A 23788-nucleotide genomic window follows, 5' to 3' on the forward strand; every position below is an offset into this window, starting at 1 on the left:
GTGACATTTTAATTGTCACGTCAAACAAAGGGTGTTTTCCTTCTTGCATAGCATCCGCGCACGTCACAGGAATAGAGACACCAACAGCAAAGAATTTTTATGATATTGCTCCATATCAGCACTTACGATATGTCACTGCTGTGAATCATAGTTCATGGTGTACCGTTAGACCCCGCTAATCCGGACTGTTCCGTCCTTAGCGAACTCGCCCGGATTGACAAATTTACGGATTAACTTTTTAAAGAAACTAAATACTTTTATTTCCTTTTATATTGATGATTGTTCTCCACTGTATTCGTTCGGTAGGCATTGTTTCCGGATTAAACGGGTCCAGATTAACAGGGTTCACCTGGACAGTTAACATATGTCTGACAAAGCATCCATTTTTCACTTACACCCAGCTGGAATAATCAATTTTTACAAAAAAAAATACCACCAGTCCATACATGTTGACCCTTTTCAAAACAGAAAATATTTACTTGTTTTAATAGAAATCAATTTTATTTCAAATCATACATAACGTATTTCATTTCAGCACACTAATAATGAACCCGTAGGCTTATCCTTATGACAGATTATAATTTAGCAGTCCTTTATAACATAGAAGCCATATCATGCCATCCACGTCGTTTCTGTACAATGCGACTTTCACAACCAAAATAGTAGTTTTAACTCAAAGGAAATGCAGTTTTGCAATCAAATCTGCAAAATTTAGAGGAGGCTAAGTAAGAATGGATCTGGTCCCATGGCATGGTTAGGATCAACCATTTGATATGTAGAATGATGTGATTCAAATCCAACGCCTATCCCTTGATTTGCACCCAACCCTACATCAGGGCCGTGAAAAGAACCCATATTAGGTGCATGAATGTCCCTCCATGGGTTTCCAAAACCCACATCCGGGCCAGGGAACGGAGCTGCGTTTCCAAAACCCATATCAGTTGCATGTCTGTCCCTCATTTGGTGTCCCAAACCCATCTCAGCACCGTGGAACGGACCTGGGTGTCCAAATCCAACATCGGTAGCCATACCCATATCAGGGCCTTGAAGCCGACCTACGTCTCTGAAACCCGTATGAGTAGCATGGCGATCTGCCATTGGGTGACCAGAACGTGTGTCCATTCCTGCTCCTTGTCTGGAATGTAATGTATCAATAGGTCCTGTACCCATCCCAAGAGCAGCATCGGCGTGTCCTACACCTGTATCTACAACACCACCAGATGCCTTGTCTGGCCCTAAAGTCTGAAAAGGACGTCCACCCCCTAGCCTCTGAACAGCAATTTGAATATCCTGTATGTTACTTTGACCCTGGTTAGCCGTCAGCATGTCCATGGCGGCCTTGTTCTCTGACGCAAATTGAGATCTTGAGGCAGCATCAAGTCTGAGGTTTCCACCATGCGTGTTAAGACCACTACTATGTCCCTTCTCCATTAATTTATCATTTGCACCTAGCGACTGCGTTATTCTCAGCCTACCCCCAAACCTGTCAATGTGTGGATCCCTAACGGGACTATTGATGTCCGCAGCACTGATCACTATGGGGAGTCGGAATTTAGTGAGAAGCTCCGCATCAGTAATCCGACCCCCATCTACTATGTCAGTGACATTCTGTTTACCACTGGTAAACGTAGAACCAGAACGACTATCAAGTCCTTTAGCTTTGTTTAACACGTCCCCAACACCGCCTGAAGAACTGTTCTCTGTCAGCATGTCAGGAGACATCACTGATAAGTCTGTGTGTTGTGCATCACTGCCAAGGGCATTGTTCGACAAACTTCTACCTTGCTCTGATTGTCTGGTGGGGTCATTTTGACCACCATCCTGTAAAGTATTCCTCAGTGGAACCGAGTCTGCATGGAGATCCTTATTAGAAACTTGGCCCATAAGCGTGTCTCTGCCACTAACACTTCCCGTGATACTGTCATTAAGACGGTTATTGTTTAATCCCAACTTGGTCACATCTCCAGTGGACTTAGTTGTTTGAGTCATATCGCTGCCTGTTCTCCCAAGTATTCCATTCTTTAGTGATGTGCCATCATGTGATAATTCCTGGGACAAAGATAATGACCCTTGAGCACTTCTGCCCATATTTGGTAAAAGGACATCCTTTGCTGGCTGCGTACTCTCTTCATTACCCGTAATTCTGTTCTGGTTTAAATGAAGATCTGTTTTACGGTGAAAGAAGTTCTTATCAGAAAGAGTCGTTCCTTGTGTCAAAGAATTGCTCCCTACTGTACCAACCTTGGGATCTTTTTGTGTGTCAAATGTCGATAAGGTCTGTTTTTCCCTCAACAGAGCATCAGGTGATTTTCCCCCGAGGCCAACAGGCGATGTCATTGCAAATTTGGCACCGTTGTTCCCGGTAAGTTTTAGATCCCTTACCTCTGCGACACCCGGTGTTTCATGGACAGAATTGATCGTGGGTCTCTTTGAAAATATTTTTGTAGTGCTACCAACAGCCGAACTCACAAATCTAGCTTGATCATTAAAATGAGAGTTCATTCTTGAAGGTGAATGCGTCCCCCATCCGCGTGTGTCTACCCGGGATATCTGTGCCATTCTACTCCTTGGGAAAGATGGCGACATACTCTGGTGGGAAAAGCTTGACATCCGGTCAGAGGACCTAGGTGAATCCGAAGACATCCTTTGGGAACTATGGTCAAATGATGAGCCAGTGCCCACAAGTTGATGTCGATCTATGGCCTGCATTGATCTACGAGAGCTACCTGACGTTTCTCCTCGCATAGCGTGAGAATTGAAGTGAGAGTTGGATCTGTCTGTCATTCTCCAGTTAGGATGTGTCATCATGTCAGAGGAATGAGACATTGTTCTAGACGAACGGGGATTCTCTGAAAATAATGATGCCTCTCTGGAAGGGTGTGACATCCTTCTGTCTGACATCAGCCCTACATCCCTGAAATCCCTTCTACCACTCTGCAACCGTGCGTTGGCAAAATCCTGGCTCAGTCCACCAGGTTGTTGGGACATACCTGAGGATACTCTTGTAGGCGTCATCTGATTTGCAGATTGTTTCCTGTCAAATGTAAATCCAGCATGATCAGAGGCAAACTGTGATTGGCGACTTGTAGCTAGCTGTGTTGCGGACTGAGACAACATTCGTTGTGTTTGACCAAGTTGACTTCCAGCAGGGTCGCCCATTAGGTGAGTACCACCTGAGGCCTGCATTGCATTAGTTCCAGTACCAGAACCTGAAATCGCTTGACTACTAGCCAGATTAGGTGTCGGAACACCATCCCTTAATATGGCTCTTTGAAACTGGTTATCAGCAGGCCTGGTCGGAGACGTTCCAAGATCAGTTGATGCCATATTTCCAGCTGAGAAGCGCGCAGTGTCTTGCAATAAGGGATTCGTACCAGTGCCGGGCATGGACTGACCATGCCCACTGGAACCTCCTAGAAAGGCTCCTGTTTGATCGGCATTAGCAAAGCCTGATTGTTGACCAGAGGAGCCTCTGAGTTGAGTGTCGGCAATAGAAGAGGATAGGTGACGAGATGACTGCTCCATTCCTGTGATGTGGTTAGTAGGATTAGTCCTGCTCAGTGGATGTTCTCGGAAGCCAGTACCCATGTCCATCTGTGACGGCGGTCCTCTGTGTGTCAGTCCCATTCTCCTCCGCTCATGCAGTGCCATCTGGTGAGATGTGTGAAGGCCACGCCCACGGTCATGTGAGGATGTTGATCGAGGAGCCACATCGGCAGGGTAGGGTTCAGTTCCCATTCCACTCCGCCCTGGATAATGTCCGCCAAGACCTTGATCAAATGCTCCAGGACCAGGGTCGTAAGGTCCAGGTCCACCCACAGACGGATCATAGGGTCCAGACCCTGCCATAGTTTGATCATAGGGCCCTGCTCCCCCGCCAAGCCTGGGATCATAAGGACCAGGTGGTCCCATACTTGGATCATAAGGACCAGCAGCTCCCATGCTTGGATCATAAGGACCGACTGGTCCCATGCTTGGATCATAAGGACCGGATGTCCCCATACTTGGATCATAAGGACCGGGTCTTCCCATACCTGGATCATAAGGTCCGCCTCTTCCCATACTTGGATCATAAGGTCCAGCACCTCTGGCTGGATCATATGGTCCCGGACCCATGCTGCCCATGCCGCCCATTCCGGGATCTACACTGCCAACTGTACCCATCCCTGGATCGTAAGGTCCTCTGCTCCTTAGCGGATCATAAGGACCTGGACCAGCCATAGTATTGCCATAGGGGTCAACTGCTCCCATTCTAGGATCATAGGTCGGGGCCTGGTGCCTGGGGAACATATGAGAAGCAGTCATTGGTTCAGTCAGAGCCGGTGTCAGTGATGCTGGAGCCATGCCAGGCGGAGGCTGAGCCCACATACCAGTAGTAGCATCTGTAAAACAATAGGGTATATCTCAAACGATATGCGTATCTTTGATTGAGTATATGTTAATATTTCAAAGAAAAACCTAGCACTGTTTGATTTGATTTTCGAACAAAAGTGTTGAAGTATTGAAACTTTTTCATCCTGCTGGACGAAATAATAGAGCAAAGAGTTAATTAGATCAATTTAACTAGTGACGCTATAACTGATAACTACACATTATACACGTCGTGCACTTAGCTTCAAATTGATACTGATACATAGGGTTCAGGTTCATATATAACGCGGAGGTTCATACATAGAGTGGAGGTTCATACATAGAGTGGAGGTTCCTACATACAGAAGGGTTCATACATAGAGTACAGGTTCATACATAGAGTGGAGGTTCATACACAGAGTGGAGGTTCATACATAGAGTAGAGGTTCATACATAGAGCGGAGGTTCATACATAGAGTGGAGGTTCATACATAGAGTGGAGGTTCATACATAGAGTTGAGGTTCATACATAGAGTAGAGGTTCATACATAGAGTGGAGGTTCATACATATAGGGGAGGTTCATACATACAGAGGAGGTTCATACATGCAGTGGAGCTTCATACATAGAGCGGAGGTTCATACATAGAGCGGAGGTTCATACATAGAGCGGAGGTTCATACATAGAGCGGAGGTTCATACATAGAGTGGATGTTCATACATAGAGTGGAGGTTCATACATAGAGCGGAGGTTCATACATGGAGTGGAGGTTCACACATAGAGTGGAGGTTCACACATAGAGTGGAGGTTCATACATACAGAGGAGGTTCATACATGGAGAGGAGGTTCATACATAGAGTGGAGGTTCATACATAGAGCGGAGGTTCATACATAGAGCGGAGGTTCATACATAGAGTGGAGGTTCACACATAGATTTGAGGTTCATACATAGAGTGGATGATCATACATAGAGCGGATGTTCATTCATAGAGCGGGGGTTCATACATAGAGTGGAGGTTCACACATAGAGTGGAGGTTCATACATACAGAGGAGGTTCATACATGGAGTGGAGGTTCATACATAGAGCGGAGGTTCATACATAGAGCGGAGGTTCATACATAGAGCGGAGGTTCATACATAGAGTGGAGGTTCACACATAGAGTGGAGGATCATACATAGAGCGGAGGTTCATACATAGAGTGGATGTTCATACATAGAGCGGGGGTTCATACATAGAGTGGAGGTTCATACATAGAGTGGATGTTCATACATAGAGCGGAGGTTCACACATAGAGCGGAGGTTCATACATAGAGTGGAGGTTCACACATAGATTGGAGGTTCATACATAGAGTGGATGTTCATACATAGAGCGGGGTTCATACATAGAGTGGAGGTTCATACATAGAGCGGAGGTTCACACATAGAGCGGAGGTTCAGACATAGAGTGGATGTTCATACATAGAGCGGAGGTTCATACATAGAGCGGAGGTTCACACATAGAGTGGAGGTTCAGACATAGAGTTGATGTTCATACATAGAGCGGGGTTCATACATAGAGTGGATGTTCATACATAGAGCGGAGGTTCACACATAGAGCGGAGGTTCATACATAGAGTGGAGGTTCACACATAGATTGGAGGTTCATACATAGAGTGGATGTTCATACATAGAGCGGGGTTCATACATAGAGTGGAGGTTCATACATAGAGCGGAGGTTCACACATAGAGCGGAGGTTCAGACATAGAGTGGATGTTCATACATAGAGCGGAGGTTCATACATAGAGCGGAGGTTCACACATAGAGTGGAGGTTCAGACATAGAGTTGATGTTCATACATAGAGCGGGGTTCATACATAGAGAGGATGTTCATACATAGAGCGGAGGTTCACACATAGAGCGGAGGTTCATACATAGAGTGGATGTTCATACATAGAGTGGAGGTTCATACATAGAGCGGAGGTTCATACATAGAGCGGAGGTTCACACATAGAGTGGAGGTTCATACATGGAGTGGAGGATCATACATAGAGTGGAGGTTCATACATAGAGTGGAGGTTCACACATAGAGCGGAGGTTCATACATAGAGTAGAGGTTCATACATAGAGTGGATGTTCATACATAGAGCGGGGGTTCATACATAGAGCGGATGTTCATACATAGAGCGGGGGTTCATACATAGAGTGGAGGTTCATACATCGAGCAGAGGTTTCTACATTGAATGTAGCTCGCAATGTGACGTTCATACACCTATTGAAGGGCGAGGTGGAAAAGCCGTACTTCGTATATTCATGATATTTTAGAATTATTCGCGTGTCAATACATACCGAAGCATGGTATCCTGCAGCCAGCTGGGGGAAATAAGAAAAATTTGGTAAACAACATATGAAATGGATCTGTATGTACATACCTAGTCCTAGGTTCACACTGATTATGTCAACACACACGTGAGATTAAAACACATGTTGCAATGTCTCGTAGTAGGAGCCGAGCATCAATCATTCCTGCTTACTTGAAGGTATGTATGGGTATGTTTGTGTGTGTGCGTGTGTGTATGTGTGTGTGTGTGTGTGTGTTTATGTGTATGCTTGTGTCTATGGGTGTGCGTGTGTATATGTGCATGTGTGTTTGTATGAGTATGAGTGTGTGTGTGTGTATGTGTATGTATGCATGTGTGTATGTGTGTACATGTATGTGTGTGTGTATGTGTATGAGTATGAGTATATATGTGTGTGTATGTGTGTATGCATGTGTGTGTGTGTGTGTGTATGCATGTGTGTATGTGTGTACATGTATGTGTGTGTATGAGTATGAATATGAGTATGAGTATGTGTGTGTATGTGTGTATGCATGTGTGTGTATGTGTGCGTGTATGTGTATATATGTATGTATATGCATGTGTGTGTGTGTATGTGCGTGTGCGTGTGTGTGTGCCTGTGTGCCTGTGAGTGCATGTGTATCGTTTAAATTTTGCACTTAACGTAGATTTTTTTAAACCAACCACATTTGTTTGCAAGACATGCAGGATATCCTGACAAAACGTGTTGTCACAAGAAAAAACCTGTTTGGCTCCTCCTCTGACAACAATTGTTAAACATTGGATGCTGAACCCAAGTCACGCACTCACTCTTTATTTGCACATACGAGTAGGTGAAGATACTGGCATCTTTAGTGAACCCACATTCAGGAAGAACTACCACCAAACGCTCTGGCCTTCATGAATTATTATGTATTGCTTATAAGAGTAATTATTTTTGTATAGTGTGACAGTCAATATTTTGTATTGTGTATGACAGTAATTATTTATTTATTGCGAGTAAGATTTATCATTTGTGTATTGCGTGTGACAGTAATTATTATGTATTGTATGTGACAGAAATTTTGTATTTCGAGTAAGAGTAACTATTTATGCATTGTGTTTGAGAGTAATTATTCATGTATTGGGTGACAGTTACTCTTTATATATTGCATGTGAGAGTGATTATTTATGTATTGCATGGAAGAGCAATTATTTATGTATTGTGTGTGACAGTAACTCTTTATATATTGCAAAAGAGAGTGATTATTTATGTATTGCGTGAAAGAGAAATTATTTATGTATCGTGTGTGAAAAGTAATTATTTATGTATTGTGTGTGAGATTAATTCTTTATATATTGCGTGTGAGAGTAACTATTTACGTATTGCGTGTGAGATTAATCATTTATGTATTGTGTGTGACAGTTTCACTTAATATGTTGCTTGTGAGAGTAACTATTTATGTATTGCGTGTGAAAGTAATCATTTATGTATTGTGTGTGACAGGAACTCTTTATATATTGCTTTTTAGAGTAATTATTCATGTATAGCGTGTGACAGTAATTATTCATGCAATGTGTGTGACAATAATTTTTTTATATATTGCTTGTGGTAGTAACTATTTATGTATTGCGTGGAAAAGTAATTATTTATGCATTGCGCGGAAGAGTAATTATTTATGTATATTCATGGAAGAGTAATTATTTTTGCATTGTGTGACAGTCATAATTTATGCATTGCGTGGAAGAGTAATTATTTTGTGCCAGTCATTATTTATGTATTGCGTGGAAGAGTAATTATATTTTGTATTGTGACAGTAATAATTGATGTAATGCGTTGAAGAGTAATTAGAGTAATTATTTATGTATGGTGTGGAAAAGTAATTATTTATGTATTGCGAAAAAGAGTACTCATTTATGTATTACGTGTAAGAGTTATCATATTCTATCTGAAAGGGAACCTTCTCGCACATTTCGTGTCTGTTTGTGTGTTTTCTTTACATTACGAGCAACGTAATATGGGGTACAATGGCACACAATCAGCCAAGTCACCGAATTTGACCAGCTGATCCAGTGCAGTGGCCTGTTTACGACAGGTAAAAGAGAGCTGGGACCTATTATTAACATGGCTCCACGAGACAGCTCCCCAGTCGTTAGTTAACGTCGTCTAGCGAACATAAAATCACTTACCATCGGCTACTCGATCAGCGACTGCAGTAGCTGAAATGACATCACAATATGATTATAGCGTTATCAAAATAACGTTATCTCCAGGAATAACGACTTCTTCAACAGCATGAAGACGTAATTGTCCAATTAGAATGGAGGCTGCTCAGAACCAATAAAATATCAATATAATTATTCCTACGTTTATGAATTTACTTTATATAGCTCGATGAACGTTTCAATACAAATGCATGACAATATCAATATATATATATGTTGAAAACATCAACGGATATTAATCAATGTATGGCTGTATGTTTATTTACCGAGTTCGGCATTCATGACCTTCATTTTTCCAGCCTTCTTCTTGGCGTTTCGTATAAAACCTGCACAAGAGGAAAATAATATGAAATAGGTGCATACATGTATTTAAACAATACACTCATACCTTTAGTTTAACAACACACTTATACCAGTAGTTTAACAACATCCGTATACCTGAACTTTAACAACACATTTATATATGTAGTTTAAGAACACACTGATACCTGTAGTTTAACAATACACTCATACCTTTAGTTTAAGAACACACCCATACCTGTAGTTTAACAACACATTTATACCTGTAGCTTAAGAGCACACTCATACATTTAGTTTAAGAACACATTCATACCTGGAGTTTAACAATACATTTATATCTGTAGTTTAAGAACACACTCATACCTGGAGTTTAACAACACATTTATATCTGTAGTTTAAGAACACACTCATACCTGGAGTTTAACAACATACTTATACCTGAAGTTTAAGAACACACTCATACCCGTAGTTTAACAACACACTTATACCTGAAGTTATAATATTCGTTATAACATCGCACAGTGGCACGTAACTGACAGTGGTATATTTAGTTGCCGTTTGCGGTATCATATCAAATAAGCAGAACATTTTGGGCGATGCATCAGCCCAGATATGTCACCGTACACGGCGACTAAAGACACCATAACGAACTGTCTGGTAACCATATCGTACAACCGTTGACATTAAGGGTCAAAGGGAGACTACTCTTCAATCCTTAAAGGCCAAATCTTGTTGAAAATTGTAACTATTATCTTTAACAATAAAGTTACGTGATCTCAGAAATGATTAATGTCCTTGCACATAACAATTAATGATATAAAAACACAAAACAGTGTCGAATAAGGAATTTATGTACCAGAAGTTTCATGTGAAATATGTGAGGTGTGTGTTGGAAAATCCAAGATGGCTGTTGGTATACGGTCTAATATTAGTAACAACCATCTTGCATATTTACTGACGATTTTGGGGCTCATGTGGGGTCAGTAGTTCTGCTCACTGATTGGTCAATTTCACTTTAAGGCATAATAAACAATATAAACTGACATTTGTACTTAATAATTGGGATTATTTTCCAACTGTAACTCACGTGACACAACACAACCTGATGCAGGTCGTGAACCTTATGGCGTGTCCCTTTGGTATGATTGTGCACCTAGTTCTGTAAAACACCGACTAACAGAACTTCTTTGAGAGGCATTTAGATTTTTGTTTGTTTGTTGTTTAACGCCGCACTCAGCAATATTCCAACTATATGAAGGCGGTCTGTAAATAATCGAGTCTGGACCAGACAATCCAGTGATTGATATCATAAGCATCGACCCACGCTATTGGAATACGGTGACACACTGAGGCATTTAGAAGTTAGAGTACTAAGTAAGGATATGATATATTGATGAACAACTTCTTTATCACAATTAGCAGCGACGTTTCGGTGAAGGTTCTGACACTGTTACCAAGCAAGTGGTGTCCAGAGTATGGTTAACAAGTTCTTATAACAGGCCAACATTGACTTAGTTTTCAAGCGAAGTAACAGCATTCAGAACACCATTAATGCAACAGGAACACCACTATTCATCCACAAGCAAGACCTATCAGGAGCAGTGTACCACATTCCTCGCAATTGTGGACAGGTGAGGTGAGGTGAAATGGGGTTTAACGTCGCGTCCAAGATTATTGCACTTATATAGCGACGTGCATGCACGCGTGTGTGTGTGTGTGGCTGCTTGTACTAGTCCGGACTGATGCCAATTTATAGTGCTAGCACACTGAGATACCATGCCGCAGTTTAACATAAATACCCCACTCAGACACAGTATACTGACTGCGAGCCGACCAGTTCTTGTTTTAGCCCCTTAATGCCGAGCGCCAGGCAGGGTAACAACAAGTACCATCTTTTAACGTCTTTTTGGTATGACGCGGCCGGGGATCAAACCCCGGGCCTTCCGCTCTACCACTAGACCACGGAGGCGGTCTAATTTTGGACAGGCTGATATTGGCGAAACATCAAGGCTCCTCAAAACACGAAATAAAGAACATCAAAATTGACTCAACGTCAGCTCTATCAGACCATATCCGTGGCAACCCAAGCTACAACGTCCCGTGAGCGAGACAGATTGCGATTACAATTATCGGGAGACGACCCCTTTAATGCTGCACACCGTTGTGTAGCACGTGCAGTACGTGTTTGCGCTGTTCCTCCTACGTTGCAGTGGTATGCAACGGAAAAAGCCGAGTGGAACTGAATGTAGATCGGTACTGAGAACAGACATTGACCTCCGTGTGATCTGATTGTACTTACATGCAATGTTACCCCCGCCGGTCGAAGGAACTGAAATATATACAGGAAAAATGAAGGCCAAGAAAATTTGTTTCCGGCAAAATAAGACCTTCATGAACATGAGTCATCGGTAATAGTTGTAAGAAAAGTTGGGTTTGCGATTTTCATACGGACGTAGAATAATTTCGCTCTGATTCTCAAGACTCAAGAATGTGGTTTGTATTGAATTAAAACATACTTAATCACACACCCATTGGTTCAAATAATACCTATGAAATTTAAGTAGCATGTGTTGTTGCAATGTGTCATATCGTGATATGATCAATCAGAACATGAAGATATTTACCTTTGCGTTTGAGTATGTGATCGTAAATGATGTACATTGCTTACATTTCGATGATCGCCCCTTTTTAACCTTACGTTCAGAAATAGAAACACTTACTTTCTCCTCCGCCTGAAACATAAATGAGTTGATGTTGTATTGTTCATAACAATCAGTACCGTCATAGTTATAGTTATCATCATCATCATCATCATCATTACCAGTTAGTGTCGTAGCATGATGCAATTTTCATTTCTGATCTCTGCAGTATGATATTGCTTCCGTTCTTTGAATGTCGTAACTCTAATTACAACTCATAAGATATTTAAAATAGAAATCGAACTGAACTTGCTCTAAACATATACCTTAACTGCCGAGTAAAGAGAGTATACAATTGGAGTGAGTGAGTTGGGTTTAACGCCGCTCTTAACAGTATTCCAGCTATAGCGCGGCGTGTCAATTTAATGTGGGAGGAAAGCCCGAAGTGATGCAGGTCTGAGACGTTTACCACTTCGGTGAAACCCATGAGCATCGGTGTGGTGCTGACAAACCTTGAAACATAATCGGGGCGAACCGGGATTCGAACCCACAATCATTAGTTTCTGGCGTGCCCAAGGGACGCAACTCTGTATTGTTTGTTTGTTTCAGTTGTGTATACTTTCTTTTGTACCACACTGTACACCCACCGTTAAGGAAGCTTGTGATAGCCAACTGCACCTTGTCAGCTGAAACAGCAAACATCAGAAGATATATTTCCAGCCCACTATTTGCTTAATGACAAGCACTGCAGGTTGAAAAGTCAACATTAGTTTGAAAAATTCTAACTTACTGTGACAACATGCATTGTATGAAATACGTCCCTTAAAGACTTCAATTAAACATTTAAGAATATTATGCCATCCTGCTGCAGTGACAATGCTAAATGTTAGTATGTGTTCAGACACGAAGTGCCAGGATTTGTTTATTTGATTATTTGGATAAGCTTTATTTAACTCTGTCCGTTTTTTTCTACATACTGTAAACTACGGTTATCATGAACTCAAAGGGACCACTAATTTTAGTTCGTTATAACTGCAGTTCGTTATAAGCATATATACAGCATATATACACCAAATGGCCGGGCCAAAAATAAACAGTTCGTTATATCCGTCTCTTAAAAGCTTCGACATAAGCGTGTTCGTTATAAACGACATGAACACAACTTCAGTGGACTAGTCAACTTGGAAGCCCTCTATTTGTATTGTTAATCGTGGCTGCTACATGCATGTAATATAGATTTGTATCATCAGCTTTGGTACCACATCGGTTCAGTGCTTATGTACTTACCCATCATTTCTTTGGGGCTTGTATTTGCTGTAACATATATATGAACATTAATTCATTGTAAGTTTAGTGATGAATGAGACAGAAAAACTATTGAATATTTCTGTCAACGCTAAGGTGACAATTTGAAGAAAAGAATATTCCAAAATATTAATTGGTCAGTTGTTATCAAACGCAGTTCGTTGTGCAGAGATGCGCCTATAATATTGACAGCATGCAATGATTGTTGATTCGAATCCAATGACACCATAACTATGAAACTTGTTCTATTGTACTACATGCAATATTACCAACATTACCACAAATATATTTCGCGATAAATTTCGACTTAGTGACATTCATAATAAAACCCTGTTCCACAAATCGATCTTTGTGCTAGGACTCTCGTAACTCCCATACTGTAACACAGACTTACGACATTCGTAGCGTAAAATCAGTTTGAGGAACGGCCCTGATATTATTTAATTCCTGAAGCTCAAACATCAAGATCCGGTAAATGGGGATACTCACGTGGCAATGTGGCTCTGAGTTGTTTTTCTGAAACAGAAATGGCATGTTCAATTTTCGAAATTTTACCAGGTACTTTTAGATGCGTCATTTGTGGTCCAGTATTTTTTAAATTAAAGAAAACGAATCTGTAAACACTTCATAATGAAGTCCGATATGCTCTTCAAGAAATATAAAAGAACACCCCTCACCAACTTACCTAAATTCCAGCACATGCCTATACAAAGGAAAATGATAATACGTTAGCATAATTCATACATGTTTCAAATTTGAAATGTCAGAAAAAATGTAGATTAGCTATGTTTGAGAATGAATCACATACTTCAATTGTCCTCCAGATAATTGAACATTCACAATTAGTCGAATTTCTTCCTCTGATTAACATATTATTATAACTGTATTTCTTAAATGATTCAGAACAAAACAAATGTATATCTAATAATTTTTAATCAAATATATTTTTGTGGATATACTTACCGTCTAGGGCAAACGGGTTCTCTGAAAACGCAATAAAATGTGATTAAACATGAGACTCCTTGACAACATATGTATGTTATTATATAAACCTAACCTGTGTGAATACATGTAATTCTGTACAACTTATCAACAGCTTTGTCGACATTTCACCTTAACAGACCTACAAATCATTATGTTTTCGTGAGTAAATGGAGTTACGTAATAAAATCTGATCCTGGCATGTTCGTTGTCCATATTGAAGATATGTCCATATTTGGTCATACATGTAGGACAAAATTAAACAGCAAAGTTTTTTTTGTGAATTTATTAAACTTGATATATTTATGATTTCCACTGCGGTGATTGATCACGTACCCCCCGGGTCACCCAACAGATGAGGAGGTATGCCTCCGACTCCGCCCAGTAAACCGGCCCCGCCCACTGTTCCAGCCCCGCCCATTCCACCGGCTCCAGCCATTCCTCCCGCAGCCGCCATTCCAGCTGATGCCGCTTGACCTGTAGGATAACAAGATCATTCTTTCAAGTACGTTTTTGTCAAAAACTATATTCCAGGTCAAACATATCCCTTCATAGTTGTAAATATAACGCTATTGACTTTTTGCCATAAAGGAGCCACGAGTGGTCCAGTCCTCTAATGCACCGCATTTCGCTGTAAAGAGTTGCTTCCCAGGGTGCGTTGCTAAAAGCCAATCGCTTGCAAGCGATGTACAGCGATTCGCCTTACAATGGTACGCTAACTTCCAGCCGCTTGCAATTGCAACAATCGCTGGCAAAATCGCTTCGTTCTCAAACCAAAATGGCGGCTGAGTTTGACAGCGGAACAAGAAATTCTTGCCTGGATTAGTTTGGAAATTGGCAGCTCACATCGCACCTTCCTTAGTCCGCTCTACATCTTCAAAGTAGTCATAAATTCATCGAGCGACTTTTATTACGTTCTTCATTTGGGCAAGGCAACCAAGCGGTAGTTCCGCCGCCATTTTGGAAAAGTGCGTAAGCACGGGGGTGAGCTAAATTTGCTTACTCCAAGCGATTCGTTGCTTGTAACGCGCCCCAAGTGTCTTGAGTGTAAGGAGTAAAGCTAACCAAATCAACTGACAGAGACTGGTGATGCCATTGTGATGTCACTGGAACCGATTACGTCATAATAATCTCCAAGCACAGTGATGCAATTTAATTGTTGCAATATCTCCCAGTTTGGTTAATTGCACGTCATCGTAGCACAACGATCCTCATAATATCAATCACGGGTTTGTCTAGCCTCGACCATGGTGTGGGCTAACAAACAAAACAAACAAACCTTTCCTTTAGCTTACCTGGAGGAGGAGCCATTTGGGAGAAACATAATCCTGAAACACAGCGAATACATCATAGTAATTTGCTGGTAAACCAGAATGAGACAACACAAAATGTGATTTGGGTAAAAACACAAAACAGATCAGAAATGCATCAATAATATCTATCTGTATATTTCAATGTGGTATGCATGTGTTGCCATCGGGCCATTTATATCATCGTTAAACTGCCGGGCAGAAGAAAGTATACACCCATGTTTTGTGGTGGCTAATGATGAAAGAATGGTTAATCGATGGTGATATAGTTGATAAGGGTATCATATTTCTGTTTTGGAGTGTGTAGTAGCTCGGCGACTGTTTGCAACAGAGTAACGTTTCGATAACGTTTTGTATTTTTTTTTAAACTGCAAATGTTTATTTCTTTTTCCCGATAGATGAGTTCAATCATTCGATACAACTCATAAAGTTGTTTAATTCATACAATCATAAAGTGTCCGTGTTATAAGTGAAATTAGACTGAGACACACACAAAACGTTTGTTTAACGTTAACATGAGTATCACTCTGGTTCCAAGTTTCAGTCAAGATCGTGTCTTTGTAACGAGTTGTTCCTCAGATTCTTTACTCTCCCAATGGTGTTACAAGATCATGGTTTACAGGTATGCGGTACATTACACTGCATTATCGCATCTTGTTCTTAATGATACTCAAGTTATTGTACTGTCCTTTCCTGACGGGTATTTTAGAAAGTGTACACATATTTCGGATGCATGTTTAAATTGTTGTTGTCACGATATTGCTGAATTACTGCCGATGTAACTTTAAATCTTAACACACTCACTCACTTCTAATGATACACGCAGTGTATCCTAATACTGATCAAAGCAGCGATAAACCCAACACATTCACTCACTCACTCACTTTATGATACGGTGCATAATTGGAAAGAAATGGACTAATTTTCTAGTTCTAGTTCTACCGCCCGCAGTAGATTTTTGTATGTCTTTTCGAGTAGAAATAGAAAGGAATATATAGACAGACCTGTACTCATATCAAACATTTAAAAAACCCATCAAAAATACAATCGAAGATGATGTTATTTTAAATTCTTCTCATCATTACAAATAGGATAAATTAATCCAACTTTAAAAAATAAGCGTGTGGACAATGATGATTTATATTTTTACCAGCAATTAACATGTTGATCTAAAAGTGAAAGTTGTTTTCTCTAGTAAGAGATATATAGACATTCCACGATGCGTCTGTGAATCCAAATAAGCAAGATATAATATGCCTCCCCCAAAAATGATTGAGCGACCATAAGTGCTCTGTAAATTTACAACGTAAACGCTAGACAATAATCAATCTTGATTATCAGCCTAAACAGTAATAATCAAAATAGCGGTAAAAATTGAATGGAACACTCAAAATCTGTGATAACACCACGTGTCCAATAAAATGGTAAGCATGTCCCTCCCTACCGATAGCACCCGCCTCTCACACAATTTGCATGATAAAATGTATATGTTTGTAGCTTGACGCCGGACATTAGTGCTCGTACGCGACGGCGGCCTGAGAACAAACCAAACAATCAAGCGACCGATGGACCACACAATCAAGTGACCGATGGACCACACCATCAAGTGACCGATGGACCACACAATCAAGTGACCGATGGACCACACCATCAAATGACCGATGGACCACACCATCAAGTGACCGATGGACCACACAATCAAGTGACCGATGGACCACATAATCAAGTGACCGATGGACCATACAATCAAGTTGGTTGGTTGGTTTGTTGTTTAACGCCGCACTCAGCAATATTCCAGCTATATGACGGCGGTCTGTAAATAATCGAGTCTGGACCAGACAATCCAGTGATTGATATCATTAGCATCGATCCACCCAATTGGGATCGATGACATGCATCAACCAAGTCAGCGAGCCTGACCACCCGATCCCGTTAGTCGCCTTTTACGACAAGCATAGTCGCCTTTTACGGCAAGCATGGGTTGCTGGAGACCTATTCTACCCCGGAATCTTCACGGGTCCACAATCAAGTGACACAATAGCGCAAACCCAGAATAGAGAAGACGGAATTGTCAAGTGCGTGTACATTCTTCCCGAAAATGGCGCACGAGTGTAAGCTGAACGCCCTATATGGTACATGCAAGTCCTTGTCATAAAGCTGACCTGGCAGGAACTAAAACGGCTGGTCAGAACAACGTGACAAGCCACACCTACCTGTAAGTGTGAATAGGAAACAGGCAGTGAACATATTGGTGATCAGCTTCACTAGTCCCAGGTCACACGGCGCTCGCTACCATGATACTGACACAACCCACGTGTCTCATTGGAAGACATAGAACACACCTTGAACCATCTACTTACAATAGACCATTATATGAACAACTGAAATCTACAAGCTCCACCGATACATTAGAGGATATTGACAAATGGATGAGTTTTGATAAAACATATTTCATGTTAATTACTGGCATTGTTGTCATATATTACGGTCGACAGCAAAACGCAATTAAAGTGTCATGCAGTCGTGTTGAACTCTGTCACGAGGATTGTCTTCTTGCGTCGTAGCCGCAGCCGTTTCCGGTGTGACCAGGTTAGGCGAGACGAGATTGTCACTTCGTGAAATGTGACTATGCTATTTCCGTCAGGTGGAAGAAGAGGTGTTTTCTGTAGTTCATTCTAAAAATAACATATAATTTGAAGAAGTCTTCGACATATACCTGTTGAAGACCCCGAGATCACTTTGAGTGAGTGAGTGAGTGAGTATGGTTTTACGCCGCTTTTAGCAATATTCCAGCAATATCACGGCGGGGGACACAAGAAATGGGCTTCACACATTGTACCCATGTCGGCGTGACGAGCGAACGCTTTAACCACTAGGCTACCCGACCGCCCCGAGATCACTTTGAGTGTAATCAGCTATAGTTCATATATTGATCACATTCATTGATACACGCAAGGATCCTGGAATTACTTCCGGCTGAATGTGCCAAAGCGCAGGATTGCACAAAGAAAGTATGCTAGCAGGCTTAAACCTAATCGCCGTTTAACAGACGAGAATGATGGTACATCACAAACACATGCAAAGGCAAGTCAATTGTTCAAACAATTGAAAAAACACGTGAACATATGGCACAAATCAATATAGGGAATTACACCTGACATCATTTCTGTGACTGATTTGGAAATGTCCTCCTCATGTCTCCATAAAATCTTTTGAAAGGTTTACTTGGTCATTGTGTGTTGTAACCTTGATCAAACAACTTTTGAGCAAGAGAAGCATAAGGGAATGAGGAGACATTGTTGCATTGTAATAGTCATAATTGCGACATAATACATGACAGTAGCGCACAGTGGCAAGCAATAGGCACATGCACAAACTACCAATAGAAACAGGCCGATGGGAAATTCTATCACGAGAACAAATGATATGTATATTGTGTGACTGCCAAGTAATTGGTGACGAGTTCCATTATGTATTCAACTGTAATTCCTCTTTAACCTTACGCGCTGAATGAGTTAATGAATACTACACCCACTGGCTAAACTTAAGTAGATATCGTAAACTGTTCACAAATGGTAAAGCAGGTACCTTAAAATAAAACTCTCAAAGGTCCTCAGACATTTGAATGCTATACTGTGACGTATGCTACACTATATGCCATCAAGCTGTATACCTATTACTGTAGGTTTTTGTTGTTGTACAACCCATGTACCACCGATGGTTGTTGTCGAGTAATAAAAGAGAGAGAGTGAGAGAGAGAGAGGGATAGAGAGAGAGGGAGAGAGAGAGAGAAAGAGAGAGAGGGAGAGAGAGAGAGAGAGAAAGAGAGAGAGGGGAGAGAGAGAGAAAGAGAGAGAGGGAGAGAGAGAGAGTGAGAGGGATAGAGAGAGGGAGAGAGAGAAAGAGAGAGATGGAGAGAGAGAGAGGGAGAGAGAGAGAGAAAGAGAGAGAGGGAGAGAGAGAGGGAGAGAGAGAGAAAGAGAGAGAGAGAGGAGAAAGAGGGAGAGAGGGAGAGAGAGAGAAAGAGAGAGAGAGTGAGAGGGATAGAGAGAGAGGGATAGAGAGAGAGAGAGAGAGAGAGAGAGAGAGAGAGAGAGAGAGAGAGAGAGAGAGAGAGAGAGAGAAAAGAAAAAAGAAGTCACATCAGAGGACCCTGACAAGTTGCACATCGGTAAAGTGTAAATGTGGCAGAGACGTAATGGACGTAAAAACGACAGGTCGTGAGAGCAAGCAGATCGGGGGTTTTCATGTTAATTATTAATTGTAAGATCCAATATTTTATCTGTAAATTTATTTAATTAACTGTGAGTGTTATATTGAGATAACATACCCAAGCATACCGCTGAGATCGTCACACTGTGGCATGGTATTGTCAGTGCAATAACCTTGAACGCTAAACGTTAAACCTCATTTCTCCCCACCTCATTTCACTATATGAATGAGTTTATTACCACTTTGAATAGTTAAATCACGGCGTGGCGGCTAAGAGCATGAGGAAATCCGAAAGAAATCATATGATCTGCTATTTCATATTGATGAGTTGCAGTATGTACCTATGTCGAGCATAATTCGTTATTTGATGGTGGTAATTTGTGTTTGGTTGAAGCAAGGAGATGGTATCAAATATATGATTTAGTAATTGAGTAGGTGACTTGAGTTTAACGCCGCTTTTGACAGTATCCCAGGCGTAACACGGTGTAACACGACGAATTAGCTTAATGTGGGAAAAAAGACGAAATGATGCGGATCTCAGACGTTTACCACTTTGGTGAAACCCACGCACGAGTATGGTGCTGACAAACCTAGAAACATAATTGGGGCGACCGGGATTCGAACCCATAGGTCCTGGCGTCCCCATGCAACGCCAAGAGTCGCAACTCTTCACAGCGAATTGCAGCACCTTTGACTACTGGGCCACCCATGCTCCCGTATGAGTCAACAGGACACGACTTCTGTATACTTTTTCATGAAAGATACGCAACTTGAATAATAGCTCTCATTACGAAATTTATGATCGTGTCTATACTCATAGGGGTTGTTCAATAACTAGACAATCCGTGACGGAAAATATTTTTTTTAATTTGAACTTTTCCTTTGGACGAAAGGCCGGTCACTTGACCTGGGTTGGTTGGTTGGTTTGTTGTTTAACGCCGCACTCAGCAATATTCCAGCTATATGACGGCGGTCTGGAAATAATCGAGTCTAGACCAGACAATCCAGTGATAAATATCATGAGCATCGATCCACGCAATTGGGATCGATGACATGCATCAACCAAGTCAGCGAGCCTGACCACCCGATCCCATTAATCGCCTTTTACGACAAGCATAGTTACCTTTTACGGCAAGCATGGGTTGCTGAAGACCTATTCTACCCCGGAATCTTCTGGGAATTCCCTTGCGCTGATGCACACTGAAGCGTTGATCATTTAGGCCTTCTGATCTTGAACTCAGCGTTCTGGTATACATTTTGAAACGTCAGAGAGTTCGACTGCATGATCGTTCACGAATATCCTCGCTACGACCCATCCTAGTGAACAAAACGAAGAAATGCACATCCAATCTATCGTAGTATCGACTCGATCTGTGTCTAGGCTGACACTGACAGTCTACAGCAATCTATGATTTTACCTTAGTGTCTATTTGACACATCTTCCTTCACCTCTCACTGATCGCCACAGGTTCATTAATAACTTCCGAAATCCCTCCCGTCACGTTTACCGTTTTCGGCCATTTTGACGTCTTGTACTTGATGTAAATGTATTACGACGCGCTGTCATTGTGACTTACTTGCTGAGGTAGTTCTTAACATACCTTTCTCATATAATGGTGATGTTATTTGAATACATGTGTTAGATGTTTCTGAAGAGCAAGTTGAGCTATATTCGCTCTCTTTTTCAGGAACTATTTTATTCCGCGATACAGCTGGTCGTCGTATGGCTGTCTGTGAAAGCATGAATTCACACGTACGAAATAAAATTGTGTATAGATCTAAGCCTACATCCTTAGGGGTAACCAAAATTGATAAAAGATGATAAGAATCGACTTTCACGTTGTGTGAGTTCCTTGGTGTATGAACCTTCATAGAGTGAGGTCCAAAGTAAGCGCAAACGTTCATAGAGTTGGCCCTCACTCTATGAAGGTTCATACTCCAATGAACTCACACAAAGTGAAAGTCAATTCTTAATGAGATGTAGATTGAGTTTATCACATCCGGCGGTTAATATCATATTCTCATAGATCAGGCTACGAGTATGCCCGTTAAGTGGCAGAAACGTTGAAGTTCAATAACATTGTCTGCTGTTTTGTCCGACATGCACGCAGGATATTCACTCACAAATATATGCACGTAACAACCATCAACGTCTTCAACAAAACACTGATGTTGTTAACGCGCAATACAGAATTTGTTTCAGAATCTAAGATATGAAATGTATGTGTGTATCTCCTGTGCTTTATTTATTAATTACTTTGCAAATATCCAATGTGCACTGATGAAACGTTACGTTAAAACTTGGGGATCATGAAATATAAATGTTATGATCGATTGTCAGAAGTTCAGTGTAAGATCATCTGTGACAAATGACTGACAGAGGTTGAACGATTTCAGAACCAAAAGTTATCGCCCCAACACACCCGAAACATTGCATGTGAACCATGTTATTTCTCCGTATTGGGAATGCGTCGACTACGTGATGAACCCCTAAGGGCTATTAGCATGCCTGTAACTGGTAGAAATCAGCGAGAGGGGCCAATATGTTATCTCAGTCGGTGGTTTGCAGCCCAGTCTGGTTTCTGCAGACACAAGTTAATGATCTGCCCCGCACAGGGGGCCCAAGGTCAAACACACAAGTCCGGGATCGATTGATCAGAAACCAGGCCTTAAGAACTCGAGATCAAACAGCCAATTAAAACGCTGTTCACTAGCGCGAGGCTACCTGAGTTCTAATTACTGACCAGACGATATGCATGGGGCTTTTGTGCATGCTCGGCGACCACGTGCTGAACCACCGTTAAAAGATTCAACACATTCTCGCCAGTGGCCATGGTGTTTAGAGCGTAGTGTCGATGGTCTCGTCTAATGGTTACAGAGGGGTCCACATTCACCCTGGCCTTTCTAGACAGGCGTGTGCGTCTCTGGAACCAACGTTACGGGAAAGTCATTGTGAGACACCATGAATGGCATTGGGTCTTTTCATTTATGAAATCATTTGCTATCTGCGAATATCCCCTATTGGCTTGGAAAGTAGATAAAATACTCGACATTTGTCTAACTCCAAGCTCCTTTTTCAGTGTTTGTGTTTTTAATATCAGTGCATCAATTTGGAGCTCTGGAACTCGTTTAGAAAAGGAATATATATATAAATATATATATAATAAATATATAATAAATATATAATAAATATATAATAAATATATATATGCATCGCCAAGAGACGCAACTCTGCACAGCGAATTGCAGCACCTTCAACTACTGGGCCACCCATGCTTCCATATGAGTCAACTGGACATATACTTTTTCCAGAGGCATTGAATGCTGTAACCTTGATGTGAGAAGTTGTTTGTCGTATGACGGTCTTTACCAATTCAACCCTTGAAGATTCCGGGGTAGAATAGGTCTTCAGCAACCCATGCTTGCCGTAAAATGCGACTGTGCTTGTCGTATGAGGCGACTAACGGGATCGGGTGGTCAGGCTCGCTGACTGATTGCGTAGATCAATGCTCTTGATACCAAACACTGGATTGTCTGGTCCAGACTCGATTATTTACAGAACGCTGTCATATTGCTGGCATATTGCCGAGCGCGGCGTTAAACAACAAAACAAACCGAATACATTCTGTGAATATTATGGACAGGGTGAGGTGAGGTGAGGTGAGGTTAAATGGGGTTTAACGTCGCGTCCAAGATTATTGCACTTATATAGCGACGTGCATGTACGTGTGTGTGTTTGTTTGGCTGCTTGTATTAGTCCGGACTGATTCCGATTTATAGTGCTAGCCCACTGAGATACCATGCCGCAGTTTAACATGAATACCCAACTCAGACACAGTATACTGACTCCGAGCCGACCAGTCCTTGTTTTAGCCCCTTAATGCCGAGCGCCAGACAGGGTAACAACAAGTACCATCTTTTAACGTCTTTTGGTATGACGCGGCCGGGGATCGAATTATCAGGGCGGGGGACACAAGCAATGGGCTTCACACATTGTAACAATGTGGAGAATCGAACCCGGATCTTTGGCGTAACGAGCGAACGCTTTAAGCACTGGACTACCCAACCGCCCCTCAACAACGGAGAAGACGCGTCTGATACTCCTTGTGTTCAGCGCATCTGTCATTCATTCACCTCCCTGTTCACAAACAACACATTGACACAAAGAG

At 41.6% G+C, this 23788-nt stretch overlaps 1 protein-coding gene across 1 annotated transcript; it reads right to left on the minus strand.

The window, feature by feature from the left end:
• Positions 1 to 479: 479 nt before the first annotated feature.
• On the minus strand, positions 480 to 17826 carry LOC124151616 (hornerin-like). The gene is made up of 14 exons (XM_046524169.2): positions 17621 to 17826; positions 15393 to 15425; positions 14434 to 14574; positions 14080 to 14100; positions 13802 to 13819; positions 13606 to 13632; positions 13099 to 13125; positions 12459 to 12497; positions 11893 to 11904; positions 11472 to 11501; positions 9139 to 9198; positions 8837 to 8866; positions 6678 to 6701; positions 480 to 4382 (listed from the first exon to the last, which is right to left on the minus strand). Exons 1-14 carry the CDS (start codon positions 17652 to 17654, stop codon positions 712 to 714), a joined length of 4167 nt encoding a protein of 1388 aa, XP_046380125.2. The 5' UTR covers positions 17655 to 17826; the 3' UTR covers positions 480 to 711.
• Between the last annotated feature and the right edge of the window lie 5962 nt (positions 17827 to 23788).

This window comes from Haliotis rufescens, unplaced genomic scaffold, assembly GCF_023055435.1.
Source record: "Haliotis rufescens isolate VD_foot unplaced genomic scaffold, xgHalRufe1.0.p SCAF_33, whole genome shotgun sequence".
Classification (NCBI taxonomy): domain Eukaryota; kingdom Metazoa; phylum Mollusca; class Gastropoda; order Lepetellida; family Haliotidae; genus Haliotis; species Haliotis rufescens.